Raw genomic sequence first — 14,383 nt, forward strand, 5'->3', positions numbered from 1 at the left:
AAGAAGTCGTTTTTGTTTTTTAAGTCTTTGTTTTTGTAAGTCTTTTGGCCCATCGACATGTTGGTACTTCACAGTGAGGACAGAAGAAGATAATGCAGAATCTCCAGCTGCAGCCAGCAGCTTCACTCCCTATTTTCCCCCAGTCCTTTCCCCTCCAGGGGTTGGATGGATATATATATATATATATATATATATATATATATATATATCCTATTCTAGCATCCTTTTATTAAATGCTGGTCATTGAAGTCATCTCAACCTTATTTGGAAGCAGGTGGAGTTACAAATTGTAATAGCTTTATAAGGACTGGAGTATATTAAAGTCCCTTAGTCCACGCCTGCGTGAGAGTTGGTTAGATTTCCTTCAGAAAAGGGACCCAGCTTGTCACCCAGACTCCATGCCACTGGGGAGAATGTCAGAAGTTGTAAGTCACCACCACCCTTCCTCTGGCCTTGGTAAAGGGTGAAAGTCTGTCACACATCAGATTATCACCCATATGATATCAAGTACTCAAAGGGTTATCTAAGCCCAAAACTCTCATTAAATTTTCATCCTGGACTCTAATCCAATCTCTCCTCTGGGCTAGCTGCCACACTAATACACAATTTTCAGATAAAAAGGTGATCTTTGTGTGAGAGGAACATGCTAGAAGAATGTTCTAACACTTGAATAGGAAAGGAAAGGATCAGAGTCCAGAAGTATCTAGGAAGGGTTTATCAGGTTAACTTGACTGGCCATTCTACTTCTTCCACAAGAGACCCTTTATGGGTCCGTGTTCCCTCTGCTAGCAAGCTCTGGCATTGTTCAGGTAGATGCATAGACTCAAAGAGCTTGAAGGGTAGAAGCCATCTCCCATTTCAAGCCCAGAAAAATTAATGAACACCTAGTTAGTGGCAGAGCCAGGGTGAGAATTCAGGTCACCAGACTGCCAGGCCTGAGTTACTGGACTTTTGGCTCACATTTCTGAGTATCCCTGGGAAGAATTCCTAAGCAAGGACATCCTGAAGACCTTCTTAGCTGTGTGAGTTCTTGTTTTCCTCAGTGTAAGCACTCTAATTCATAATGCAGAGGTCTCAGCCTAGTAAGTTCAAATATTGAGAAGAACATACAAGAAAATATGACTTTTCCTGGTGTAATTTTAAAGTCATTACAACATTTAAAGCTATGTGGAAAGCTTATTTAAACATCAATGCTCACCGCCAATCTGAAAGGCACACACCCGATGGGGGAGGCAGGATGAAGCAGGAGCCCTGCTGCCTCGATAGCTAGAACTGTTGTAGGTGCTCCCTTCATTTTCACTTTGTGGAATGCTTTGAGTGGACCATTTGGTAAGAGGTTGAATTCTGGAGTACAGTTTAAATGACTTCTTAATATGCAAGAATTGCTCATTGTGCTTGACTTTGAAAAGTGTGTTGGTTTTTAAGTGACATATTCATTATGTCAGCAGCTTGCTCATTTGTGGGGTGAAAGTTCTGAGATATCTAACTTGGGCAAACTCCAGTTCTGGCACAAATGTAGGCACTTTCCCTTTTCTTTTTCGGAGCTCTTTCAAAGCTTTTTTTTATCCTTACCTGAGGACATTTTTTCTTTGCTTTTAAAGAGAAAGGAAGGTTGGGGGACAGAGAGAGAAACAGCAATGTGAAAGAGAGAGAGAGAGACATCAGTGGACTGTCTCCCTTAAACTCCCACTGGGGATCTCAAACCACAACCTAGGTATGTGCCCTGACTGGGAATTGAACCTGCAAATTTCTGGTGTATATGATAATGCTTCAACTAATTGAGCCACCTGGCCAGGGTTCAAAGCGTTCTTTACATACAAAAGAAATCCTCAATTAATTCCTAATATGGTTTGATGCCCCATCTTATGATTCTTTACCACTGCTAATGTGCCCAGCTATTAGGCTAGACACAGGTGAAATTGAATGCTTAATAAAGTGAATATTGAAAACTCTAAACCTTTGAATCCCACTGTTTCTTATACAACTAGGAGACCAGCTCTTATCCTTGGAATGAGTCTCTGATTTAAACAGTGAAGTCAATGAGGAAAATAGAATTCCTCTCATAGGCATTAAATTCCATCAAACTTTTTTTAAAGCCTCTATTTCCTGAAGTTGGAGATCTATGTTTCACCAACTTGGGGTCTAAGTCAATCGAAAGAAGCAGTGGAGAGCTGTGGCCCCAGCCAGTGAGTCTGTTCATGGAGACAAATGCAATACATCCTGACACACAACCTCCTTTTGGTTTTTCCCTAAAAGAGTTCTAGATTGTGTTGCCTGGATAGTGGCTATTGTTCACTATTTCCCTTGGCAAAGGTAAAGGGCACCCTGCGGTGCCAGAGATGGGACATCCGTGCTCTCTCCATAGGTGCCGGCTACTTCATGTTCTTCAACACCAGCTCGGGGCTGGCAGAAGAGGCAGCCTTGCTGGAGTCTCGGATTCTTTACCCAAAGAGGAAGCAGCAGTGTCTGCAGTTTTTCTACAAGATGACAGGAAGCCCTTCAGACAGACTTGTCATCTGGGTCCGGAGGGATGATGGCACGGGCAACGTTCGCAAGCTGGTCAAGGTGGAGACCTTCCAAGGTACCTGGAGGCATTCACACAAGGACTGATTTGGCTTAAAATCTGGGATCATGAATCTTTTTTTCTTTTCCCTTCTCTCCCTCTTCCCTCTTCACCCTTCCTCCCTTCTCTTTATTTCTTTTCCTCCTTCGCTTTCTTTCCTTCTTCCCTTTTCCTCCACATCCCTCTTTCTAAACGTTTAGCATAATATCTAGCATGTTTGAACCATGCAATGAATGTTTTAACCACTCACAAATTAAAAGCAGTAACCAGAGGTTAGGTGAAGCTGAAATACACTTTTGTAAGAGGCCAATTAAAATATCTAAGTTCAATTTTCACTAGCACTTTGGAGAAAGCCAGGGCAGAGAACATTGGTGATTGAGGGGTGGAGATTGGAAGGTAAAAGGGAAGTGGAAATGAGGCTGCTGGAGAGGTTGGTTAAATAGTTGACCACTATTTACTATGGTTAAATATGTGTTTAGCCATATCAAATGTGTTTAAATATGTGTTTTTGCATCTGTTTCAGAAAACTGGATGATACCATTGTTTAATATGCTGAAGTAACTTGAGCTTACTTGTGAATTTGATGAGAAATAAGCCATTTGTATATATTAATTTCATTATAACATTTACATATTACTAAGTGATACTCTATGTATCTTATGAGAGGGTCAGCATGAAAACCTTAAAATGTCATGGTAGTCAGTTGGATGTGAGGGTAGTCTGGCTATAAAGCCAATACCCAGGGTTATAAAGCCAAGTATTTACATCATTCTATTGTGGTGGTCATTCACTCATTACTAGGGAAAGAAAGACATGCTTTCCTAGTTTTTCATTCAATAAAGAATTTCTCAGAGTGAGTCCAAATAAAGGAAGAATTCTTTGTGTATTTCTAGAAGAAGCTGCTGCTTTTGAAGGGTGGGAGTTTCCTCGGGGCCACTCATAAGAACAGGTGCCCAAATCACCTGTGCTCAGGCCACTCTGGGCTACTTGGGAATTCTACACATAATGGTTTTGAGGGTTTCGCTTTTCTGGCTGAAATTTATAGCGCATCTTCATCAAATGGAGGGATAACAGCCAGGTGCCCTTTAAGGGTTGAGAGTTTGCTATGTTACCGAGGATTGTACATGTTCAATGAGAAAATAAATTTGAGTCTTACTAATATTGGTGGGATCTATTATCCCTCACTTCCATATGAAGCTAAAAGTGTTATCCTCATAAGCATGAAGTCAACCAGCCTTTTGGTGTCTAACTTAGTTTCTTACCCTGCTATGCATTGAATTCTACTGAATTCAGAGTGTGACTGTATAAATTCCCTGGAAGTGTCATCCTAATAGATTTTTAAAGTAGTCCAATCTGATATTGATTTGTCAATGAAACTTCTCTGAAAGTTTGATTGAATATCATTCAGCATTTATGTGGTATGCAACTTAAGATAGTTACAACCATTTTGAATAGCTTTAATTTGTGCAAAATGTGTTTTTTAACCAAAACACTTACCTATAAAATATATCTCTGTATCTATTTCTGTCTCTGTGTTTCTTTGTCTCTCTCTCTCTCTCTCTCTCTCTCTCTCTCTATATATATATATATATATATATGTATGTATGTAATGTTTTTATGCAAATGTACTGCAGAATATGTTATGTTTTTACAAAGACCAATTGTCATTCCCTTATAGATGACAATTCTGAGTTACCAAGGGCGAGAGTTGCCTGTGTCAGCCTTAGCACCGTCTATTGCTGGCCCGATTCATGGCAGCTCTATGGAAGCATCTTAATGAAACATTCTATTATTCTTCTATTCTATCTATTCTAGAGCCTTCCATATGTCCCTGCTCTGGCATCAAGTCACAGGTTGGACCATATGAGATTGCCATTGTGGGAATTTGGGATTACAAAATGACTCTTATGAGGTTCGGCTTAATACTTGGGTATTCCATGCTAAAATGAGGAGTTGAGGGTATATTTATACCATCAAATCCAGAGGGAATCCAGGACCTGTGAAACTGAATGATAATGGAAAAGAATTTTATGATTACTATTTGTATGAGTTTTAGTGTGTCCTTTTATAGCCACTTTCCGTTACTAGATACATGACTTCCTTAACCAGTTTATAACAGTCCCTATCTCATAGAGCTGTTGTGAGGCTTCAGTTAGATAATTCATGTAAAGTAATTGGCACAGTCCCAGGGTCATAGTTGGTGCTCAATAAATGTTGGCCACGGTTGTCACCAATCTTATTATCTGTCCTCAGGAGATATTGACCAAAATTGGAAAATTGCGCATGTGATACTCAGAGAGGAGAAGAAATTTCGCTACCTTTTCCAGGGCACAAAAGGTGACCCCCAGAACTCGAATGGGGGAATTTACCTGGATGACATCACCCTGACAGAAACACCATGCCCCACAGGGGTTTGGACCGTACGGAATTTCTCCCAGGTCCTTCAGAACACGGTTAAAGGGGACACGATCCTGAGCCCTCGATTCTACAATTCAGAGGGATATGGTTTTGGGTTGACCTTATACCCTCATGGTAGAATAAACTCCAACAGCTTAGACTACTTAGGACTCACTTTTCACCTGTGCAGTGGGGAGAATGATGCCATCCTGGAATGGCCAGTGGAAAACAGACAGGCGATAATGACAATACTCGACCAGCAACCTGATGTCAGGAAAAGAATGTCCTCGAGCATGGTGTTCACTACCTCTAAGTCCCAGACATCTTCAGGTAAGTAGCTCTAGGAGTTTCCCCTCTACCTGGAAGGGCTACCATGTGATTCTCATCTGTGTGAGATTAACATTCCTCTCACATTTCCTCCCTGGGCATATTAATGACATAGTCATATTGGAGTATTCAGTTAACATTTTTAATGTCATCTTACCCTCCTTCTCTTTCCTGAATTTCCTCATCAAGTATCTACAAAGGGCTTGCAATGCACCAAACTCTGTGCCAGGTCCTTAGAATACAAACAAATCAGGCAGTTCCTGCTTCATGGAGCTCATTTACCGGATGCTCAAAATTTGCTAAGCTCCATGCAGAACTAATGCACTGCCTCCTAAAATATTTCTGATCATCAGTACATTCATGAAACAAACTTGCATCAATACATAAATGGGCAAACTATTTTTTTGATGAAGAGCCTTAAGGCTTAAAAGAAGAATGTATATCTGCTCCTCCGTCTTCATTGAGGAATTCACTCAATAGTGGACAATTGACCATTCAGAGCTGTTGCTCTCTGCCCTTTCCTCCTTCCAATTCTGAGTTTTACTTCTCCTGGGAAGAGGATATAACCTGAATTTTTTCAACCTTTTAATTTTCTGATCAACAAAGCTTTGTATACCCATTCAAGACAAATTGGAAAGTGAAGTGTAAAGAGATAATGTGATTTTGTTTTACCTATAACCTTGCAGCAATGAATAACTCTGTCATCTGGGACAAGCCATCCATCGTGGGGTCTTATGACCAGAACTGTCAATGTTACAGAACCATTGACTGGGGCTGGAGTTCTGTCATCTCCCACCAAATGCTGAGAAGGAGGAGTTTCCTGAAAAATGATGACCTGATCATTTTTGTGGACTTTGAAGGTACTTTTACTGATCTTCCTGAATAAATAATCTTATCCTCTGGGTGCTCTACTGGTTATATACTGATTTTTAGGCATCTGGTGGAGGGTGGGGAATTTCTTTTTTGAGGACTAGGTTAAAAAAAAAGATGTGTTCTGAAAGAGCCACATTTTACTATTGCAAAAGTACTCCCATCTTTGGTTTAACTGTCTTTGGGAAAAACTAAGATTTCAGTGCCATCTTTTTTGATAACATCAAACAGGACTGTTCACTGACTTCAGTTTAGTTTTAACCAGTCTATCTGTGCTGACTTTATATTCTTTTTTCAAGTTAAATAAAAATGTGATGGGACCTGAAATAAAAATAACTAACATTGTGAGAGTCAGCCAACATATCTTTAAAGCCATTTTCATGTCATTAAAGATAATGTCCATGAGGGGTAGAGGCCACCGAGAGAACTTGCTCCAGGAGTGGAAGTCAGCTGAAGTCAGATACTAATTGTAGATCTTCCTCCTTAGATATCACCCACCTTAACCAGACTGAAGTCCCCATTAAAGACACAAGGCTGTCCCCACAAGGCCTCATTCTCCAAGGCCAGGAGCAGCAGGCCACAGAAGAAGGTTCTGCACAGGCTTTGTTAGAGAAAGCCCTCCCTAGCAGCCAGGGTCAAGGGCAGCCCAGCCGACGGAAGCGGTCAGCAGAGGGCACGGGCCCCATGGAAGACCACAACTGGCCACCATATTTCAGAGATCCGTGTGACCCGAATCCTTGTCAAAACGAAGGCATCTGTGTGAATGTGAAGGGGATGGCGAGCTGCAGGTAGGCTTTGCGGCTGGGGAGGCAGGTCGGGGGTCAGCAGGCGTGAGCTGAGTGCTTATCCTAGTAAAAGGTGTTGTTCTCAGGTTAAGGCCAGGGCTCCATGGTCCACTGGACGTGGCTGTCCTTGACTCCACAAAGCTATGCCCTGAATTGGCAGGTTTATGTTGCCAAAGCAGAGGACTCCCAAATCTCCCATCACTTGAGTTTTTTCACTTTTCTGCCTCTGGGGCATTGTCAACAAACATGAATGCTGATCAGATTTGGAAACTTGACCTCAGTCTCACAAACAATTGGGAGCTTAGCCCAGAGGCTTTCTGCCCAAGACCTGCCATGTGGGACTCAAGATCAAGCCTCATCTTCCCTGACTGCCAACGTTCTTAGTTGTGACATATTATTCCTGTTGTCTATTACTTCTGTTGTCCTATTATTATAGTTATGTTTTTTAGTAATAGCAGTGAGAGTACCTGATTTTTTCAGATTGCTTGCTGTGTGTCATGTGCTGCCTGAGCAATGTGCATGCGTCACCTAAGGTGTTCCTCTTAGTCACCCTGTGACGTGCTGGCCCTAGTTATCTCCACTTAGTGCATAAGGAAGTTGAAATTCGACAGGTTAAGGAATCGGTCTAAAATTACCCAGATGGTAAATACTGATTACCCAGGTCTGTCTGATTGCATGGCCTGCTATATTTAAAATTTCTGTTTCTAATATTCATTATTTGCAATAAAATATTTCATAAAAGGACTTATGTGATGACAGAAGTGTCAGTTTTATTTGACAGAATAGTAGCAGATGTAGGAATCATTCTGCTTGACTCAAGATATCTACAATTCTTCTGAGTTCTCTTTGATTTCCAATTCTTCTATTTTTGACTTTTATTTTGAAATTATTTTAGACTACATATACATTGCAAAAATACTACATCATTCCTCATACTCTAATGTTAATATCTTGTCTTACATAACCAGAGACCAGTTAGCAAAGCCAAGAAATAAATGAACATTAATGAAAATGCAATAAGGACTATTAACAGTAGTATTAACTGAACTCTAGGTATTATTCAGATTTCTCAGTTTTTCCACCAATGTCCTTTTTCTCTTCCAGGGTCCAATTTAGGATCCCACATTACATTTAGTTTTTATGTCTCCTTAGTCTCCTTCATTCTGGGGCAACACTTCTGTCTTTGTTTTTCACAACCTTAACACTTTTGAGGAGTACTGGCCAGTTATTTCATGAATTGCTCCTCAGTCTGGGTTTATCTACTGCTTTCTCATAATGCCATTGAGGTTGTACATTCTGGACAAGAAGAGCAGAGATGAGACGAGCCCTCCTCAGTGTGTCCTGTGAGGGGTACCTGATGTGACTCTGTGTCCTGATGGCGATGCTAACCTTGATCACCAGCCAGAGGGGTGTCCACCAGGCTTCTCTCCAGAAAACTTAAGCATCCCTCACTCTGTAATTTCAGTGTATATCTTGGGAGAGACACCCTGAGACCACGCAGACCTCCTGCTTTTCCTCAAATTCTCACCCACTAATTTCAGCATCCACTGGTGGATCATGCCAGAATAATCACCACTCTTATATTTTAATGGTGATTTTCTATTTTTTCCATTCTCTCACTTATCTACACAATTATTTATTACAATCCTTGAGGAGTCATAAATACTTATTGTATTCTCTGGGCTGTATTTCAATATGCCAGTGTTTATTTTGTTGCTCATATTGTTCCAGCTTTGGCCTTTGCGAGCTCTTCCAGACAGCCTCCTGTGCCCTTTCAACACAAACTCATTCTTTCATGAAAACGATATTACTTTCTGACATCACAGGATGTTCCAGGCTCATCTTTTATATGCACTGCCCAGCTCTGGAATCAATCACTTTCCAAAGAGCTTTTTTTCCCAAAAATTTCCTGTTATTGGAGAGTGCCCACCATGTTTCTTGAGGGCTGTGCAGCCCTGGGACTGCACCTCTTTGTGGGTAGGTCCCCGCTACCAGATTTCCATGTGTGCATGATGGGCTTCATCCCTCTCAGGGTAAAGAAGGCCAAGGGTTTCTACTTGCGTGTCAGCCTCTCATCAACCAAATTATTCCTCCCATAAGACTGCAGCTTGGTGTTTTTGCAAATAAGCTCCTCTAAAGTAATACCAGGAAATACGAGGTCTGTCCAGGAAGATGTTCAATTATTGTTAACATAATAAGAACAGTTTGTGCAACATTGATGTAACCGGGCAGCCAAGGAGAGTGGACTGGAATGCATGTGCATGAGTAACGACGACTTCACTGTGGTAGATGCTGTTGAGTATGTGTACTGTGTGGCTGTCACATTCAAAATTACTGAGTAGAGTGACTAATCTGCATCAAATTTTGTATTAAGTTGAACATTCCTCCTTGAAAACTATTCAGATGATTCAGAAGGCTGCAGCTATGGGCAACTGGTGATCGGGAGCTTCATAAGACAATATGCCCACTCATGCATCATGTCTCTTTTGGTGAAACATCAAATCACTCAGGTGACTCGGCCCCCTACATGCCAGATTTGGTGTCCTGTGACTTCTGGCTTTTCCCAAAACTAAAATCACCTTTGAAAGGGAAGAGATTTCAGACTGACATTGAGATTCAGGAAAATATGATGGAGCAGCTCATGGCAATTAGAACTGTGTGAGGTCCCAAAGTGCTTACTTTGAAGGGGACTAAGGTGTTATTGTCCTTTGTACAATGTTTCTTGTATCTTGCATCTTCTTCAGTGAATGTCCCTATTTTTCATATTACATAGCTGCGTACCTTCTAGACAGACCTCATATAATTGAACTGTATTTGAAGGGGACTAGGCCAAAGAAAAATTGTACAAAGTGGCTATTATTCACTGATTTTTAAGAAGCCAATTCTTAGGCTAGAGATGAGACCTTTAAAGGTGAAACAGTTCCAGGAGTAATAAAGGAGGTCTTAACTTGTGATCATTTCATTCTACTCTGGGGTTGCACTTTGTGTCAGGAATGTTGTTTAACACAAAGACTAGAATTGTTTGAATGGAAGAGATGAAACACTACCCTTAACACTTTGGTTCTGAGATTAGTTAACTTTCATAGCAACATTTTTTAAAAAGAGCACCAAGGAAGGTGTAGCCATTATGTGTCCACTGTGTGCCCAACACCTCACCTTACAGTAACACTTTGATTGATGTCATTTAGAAGTTTTCAAGGTCAAACTAATGCAATGAGACTCTATCTGAAGAACTTCCCCTGTAGCTCACAGTCTGAGCCAGTGTCAGGCAACCTGTTCTTTAACTTCCCCAAACCTTCCTCCTGAACTTTGTGTGTGGGGCGAAGGGTACTGGGTCTGGAGATAGACCTCTGGGATTAGACCTCATGTGCAATTCACTGACCTCATGACCTTGAGCAAGTTATTTTAACCTTTCTGCAAAGTGAGGTTGGGAAGAATGGCCTGGTAATAACTGCCGCCTGAAAGGATTGTTACAAGCTTCGATGCACTGATTCATATAAACCCTTCAAATGGGACCAGGCATGTGGAACCACTCGGTAAGCGTTCATTGCTATTGCTGATGTGTTGGTGCTTGTGGCTGGGAACTGCTGGAGGCTCCGGTGGCTCCCACATGAACCCATGTGTCCTCTTCCCCAGGTGTGTCTCCGATCACACCTTCTTCTACACGGGAGAGCGCTGTCAGGCCATGCAGGTGCATGGCAGCATCCTGGGTCTGATCATCGGAGGCACAGCTGGTGTGATTTTCTTGACCTTCACCATCGTCTCCACCCTTTCCAAAAAGCTGAGGCAGTGACCCGCCTGCTGACACCAGCCAGACTAAAGAAGCTCCTCCTCTACTCACACCTGTTCCTGTGCAGGGCACAGCTTGGGGTTTTGAATAGGACTCCAAGGACCGAGGCCTCCAGCCTCCTGTGTGACCGGTATGGTTTTTCTGTCCCCAACCCTCAGCTGGTCCTGTTACCCTGTGTGCTCTGAATGAATCTAGTGTGTCCTGTGCCGGCATGCACTCCACGTGTTTGTAAATCACTTGTGTAATCGACTCTGTTTCCTGTGGACTGTGAGCTCCACACAGGCAGCCCCACATTTGTCACACCAGCCCCAATGCCTGGAAGCAAGTTGGGCTGGCCCACTGTGGGCTCTCAGTGAAAGTGAATGAATGAACCAATAATTGAATAAATAATTCAGACGTAAACTCTCTCATTTCTCCTGCAGATGAGATATACACAATAATACTCATGTTGTTTGCATCAGAATCAAATACTCATAAGTGTGTTACTACTCTTTTAAGGTATCCTATGTTAAAGAATTTCAAAAAAATTCCTTCTGGAAGCGGGCTTCTCAGAATTTGCTTTCCTCCTCTAATTCTAAAGAAAGGTTTTAACAAATTTAATAAATATTTAGACATTATATTTTATGTGTTCAGCATTGCCTGTGTGGAGGAGGGGTGGGGGAGTTGACCAAAGCTCTTACCTAGATCTTTTACATTTTAAAAGTATATTTTATATGATATTCATGTATAAAATTATTACATTAATAAACTGAAAGTATCAGGTACAGAAAATATTAAAGAACTATTTTCAGATATACTTTGTTTTGGCAGTTAGTAAGGAGGTAAAAGTCTAGCAAGGGCAAGAATGGTCCAGGGTAGCTCCAGTCAAAGGAGGCTGTGGCTCCCGCTCCCACTCGGCCTGAGAGCTGGCTCTGGAAGTTCAGTAAAGAAAATGTTTTAAGGAGCCCAGGCCATCCAGTCATTAGGGTACCAGGTTTCCGAAGTATATATTTTATGGAAATTCTGGAAACAAACAGGACGGGTTCAGAAGAGTCCCTTTAATGCAAAGGTGTGGGAAGAGTTTGTAGCAGGTGCAAACATCACCCATCAGGCACTGACTCCCCAGCCTGGGTGCATCCGAGCCCCGTGGAAGGCTGGTGAGAATACACATAGAGGGCCCCAGCCCCTGGGTTTCCGATTCAGTGGGTCTGGGGTGGGGCCTACGAATTTACATTGCTAACAAGTTCCCAGGTGATGTTGACGCTGCTGGTCTGGGGGCCACACTCAGAACTGCTGCTTTTATGGCTGGAAAGTGGGTGGAAGTCAGGTACTCTGGCTGCAGGCTGGGACTGACCATCTAATAGCTGTGCAGTTTAGTGAAATCACTTAAGCTCTTGGCCTCGGTTTACTAATCTGTCAAGTGGAGTAGGTAATTACTCTCTTATCCCACCTTAACACCTACAGGGTTTCAGAGTGATGAAACAGGTTACTAGGTAAGAACATATTTTAGAGTTACAACTGTATGCAAATAGTGCAGTTAAATTTTCACCCTAGAGGAGAAGCTCTCAGCCACTGCCCAGTCTTCTGTGTCCAAAGAATGAATCGGAAACAAACTCCAGCTCCGCTACTCCACGTACGTCACAGCCTGCAGAACCACAGCTGACGTCACAGAGGGGCCTGGAGAACGCCGCTCCCTCCACACTCGGTCCGCATCCCACCCAAAAAGGAGGTCCAGACATTGTTGTCATTGCTGCTATTTTCCTTACTTTATTAGAAGGGCATGTGCTCTGGACCGCATTTGGTCTGGACCTGCCTGGTCCAGTTCAGAGGGAGAGGCGCATCCCAAAGCAAGGACGTTTCTTTACGCATGAGTTCTTGTCTGGAGGAAGCAGAAGCCCGAATTGCAAGGATAACCTAGTATTTTGATCTAGCACTATAAATTAAAAATACTAAGTCAAAATGATGATAAAGAGGTACCAGACTGAGGGTCAAACACTTTGATATTTCTCTGTAGGACCTCAGCTCTAGCACTACAACCTAGTCCCTAGGGGTCTCTCTGAGACAAATAAATAGCAGTCATCTCTGTGGATGAATTAAAAATCTAGCTCATTGCCCTGGCCGGTGTGGCTCAGTTGGTTAGAATGTCATTCTATAAACCGAAAGGTCATGGGTTCGATTCAAGGTCAGGGCACATGCCTAGGCTGTGTGTATAGTCTGCAGTCAGGGAGTGTATGGGAGGCAACTGATTGATGTTTCTTTCACACTGATGTTTCTCTCTCTCTCTCTCCGCCCCCCCCTTCTCTCTCTAGAATCAATGAATATGTCCTTGGGTGAGGATTTTAAAAATTTTTTTAAAAAATGACTCATCAAAAATTAGACTGTATTCAGCTTTCCTTTAAACCTGAAACCCTAGATCATTCCAGGAGGCTTAGCAGATATTTTATTTTATTTTATTTTTTGAGGTGTTGGTGTGGTGATAGAAGAGCGGGCATGTGTGATGAGGCGGGAGTAGAGAAATAACCATTTTATTATCTCCAAGCAGTGTGTGATTTGGGAGTTAGATGGGTAAAGTGAAAAAATGGAAAATTGTCTCTGCATCTGGTGCTTGGGTTCCCTGGTCTTACACAGAGAAAAGAAGTCAGAATAGTTCGAAAGTTGGAAAATGTCTCAGGCCTCCTCCACCCTATCTCTTGCTTTTTTTTTTTTTTGTCCAGTTCATTTCCTTCTGAGAATGGACCTAAGCCAACCTGGCCATTCACAGATGTTAGGTGCTTTAAGTAATGTCTGGAGCCTCTGCTTAGCAGTGGATGGGAACTATAGTCCCTTCACCCACAATGTTAAAATAAATCAAGATCCTAAACTCTGCCTCACACTCACATGTTTATTAGATATCTGTCCCCTCAACGTCATTCAGCCTATTTTAGAAATGCACAAAAGCCTCCATTCTCTGATTTTAGGCTCCCCAGAAAATATCTTAGGTTAAAGGTTTATTGTAGGCATGTGCAACCAAATAATCTGAAGGTCTGGATCAGACAATTGTCTGCTCCAAGGTCTGTCAGCCTTGCCACTTGATATTTTGAACCTAATTGGGGGGGCGGTGCCCACAGGGCCCCCCTGCCTCCCTACCCCCCCACCCCCCACCACCATGGATTAGAATAAGTCTACCAAGACATGATCTGCTTGGGGAGGAAAGGTGGTCAATCTCTCAAAGGAGAAGGACCAAAAGCCTTTTCCTCAAAGGGCTTTTATTGGGTTGATTTTGCACAGGAATACAGGTAAAGCTCATTAATCATTGTCAGGCAGTAAGGATCAAACAATAGATAACATACAAAGAACTCTGAGGGCCTATTCTGAGTCAGGGTCTGTTAGCTAAGGGGCTACAAAACTTTGGGAAACAAACTCATTTCCTGCTCAGACCCTTATCATTTAATTGAGAGCATTTTTAGCAAAGCAGGTTTCACAGGATTTTATGTATTCTTTCTTAGGCCTGATCACCTGGGGAACCCGCCCTTTCCAGCACCACCCTCTGTCATTGCTTCAGGCTTAAATCAGGCAGGGGAAGTAAGGCAGCCAAGAGATTAGGAGATTTTCTCGCAGACAGAATGAGGACTCAGGCTATGTCAAAGCCGAGGGGCAAGGATCCATCACCCCTTTTTGCTATAGCACCCCAAG

The 14,383-nt window shown here is 42.3% G+C and overlaps 1 protein-coding gene across 1 annotated transcript in view; it reads left to right on the forward strand.

Annotated features, from left to right (window-relative positions):
- The window catches only part of MEP1A (meprin A subunit alpha), a 31,551-nt gene extending 20,816 nt beyond the window's left edge, over positions 1–10,735 (forward strand). Inside the window, exons 10-14 of the mRNA XM_045843866.1 lie at positions 2,366–2,581; positions 4,817–5,290; positions 5,974–6,147; positions 6,645–6,945; positions 10,579–10,735. Of these exons, the coding sequence (XP_045699822.1) occupies positions 2,366–2,581; positions 4,817–5,290; positions 5,974–6,147; positions 6,645–6,945; positions 10,579–10,735 (1,322 nt within the window). The remainder of the gene's footprint in view (positions 1–2,365; positions 2,582–4,816; positions 5,291–5,973; positions 6,148–6,644; positions 6,946–10,578) is intronic.
- Positions 10,736–14,383: the final 3,648 nt, after the last annotated feature.

This window comes from Phyllostomus hastatus, unplaced genomic scaffold, assembly GCF_019186645.2.
Source record: "Phyllostomus hastatus isolate PE091 unplaced genomic scaffold, TTU_PhHast_1.1 phas_contig_40, whole genome shotgun sequence".
Taxonomy (NCBI): Eukaryota; Metazoa; Chordata; class Mammalia; order Chiroptera; family Phyllostomidae; genus Phyllostomus; species Phyllostomus hastatus.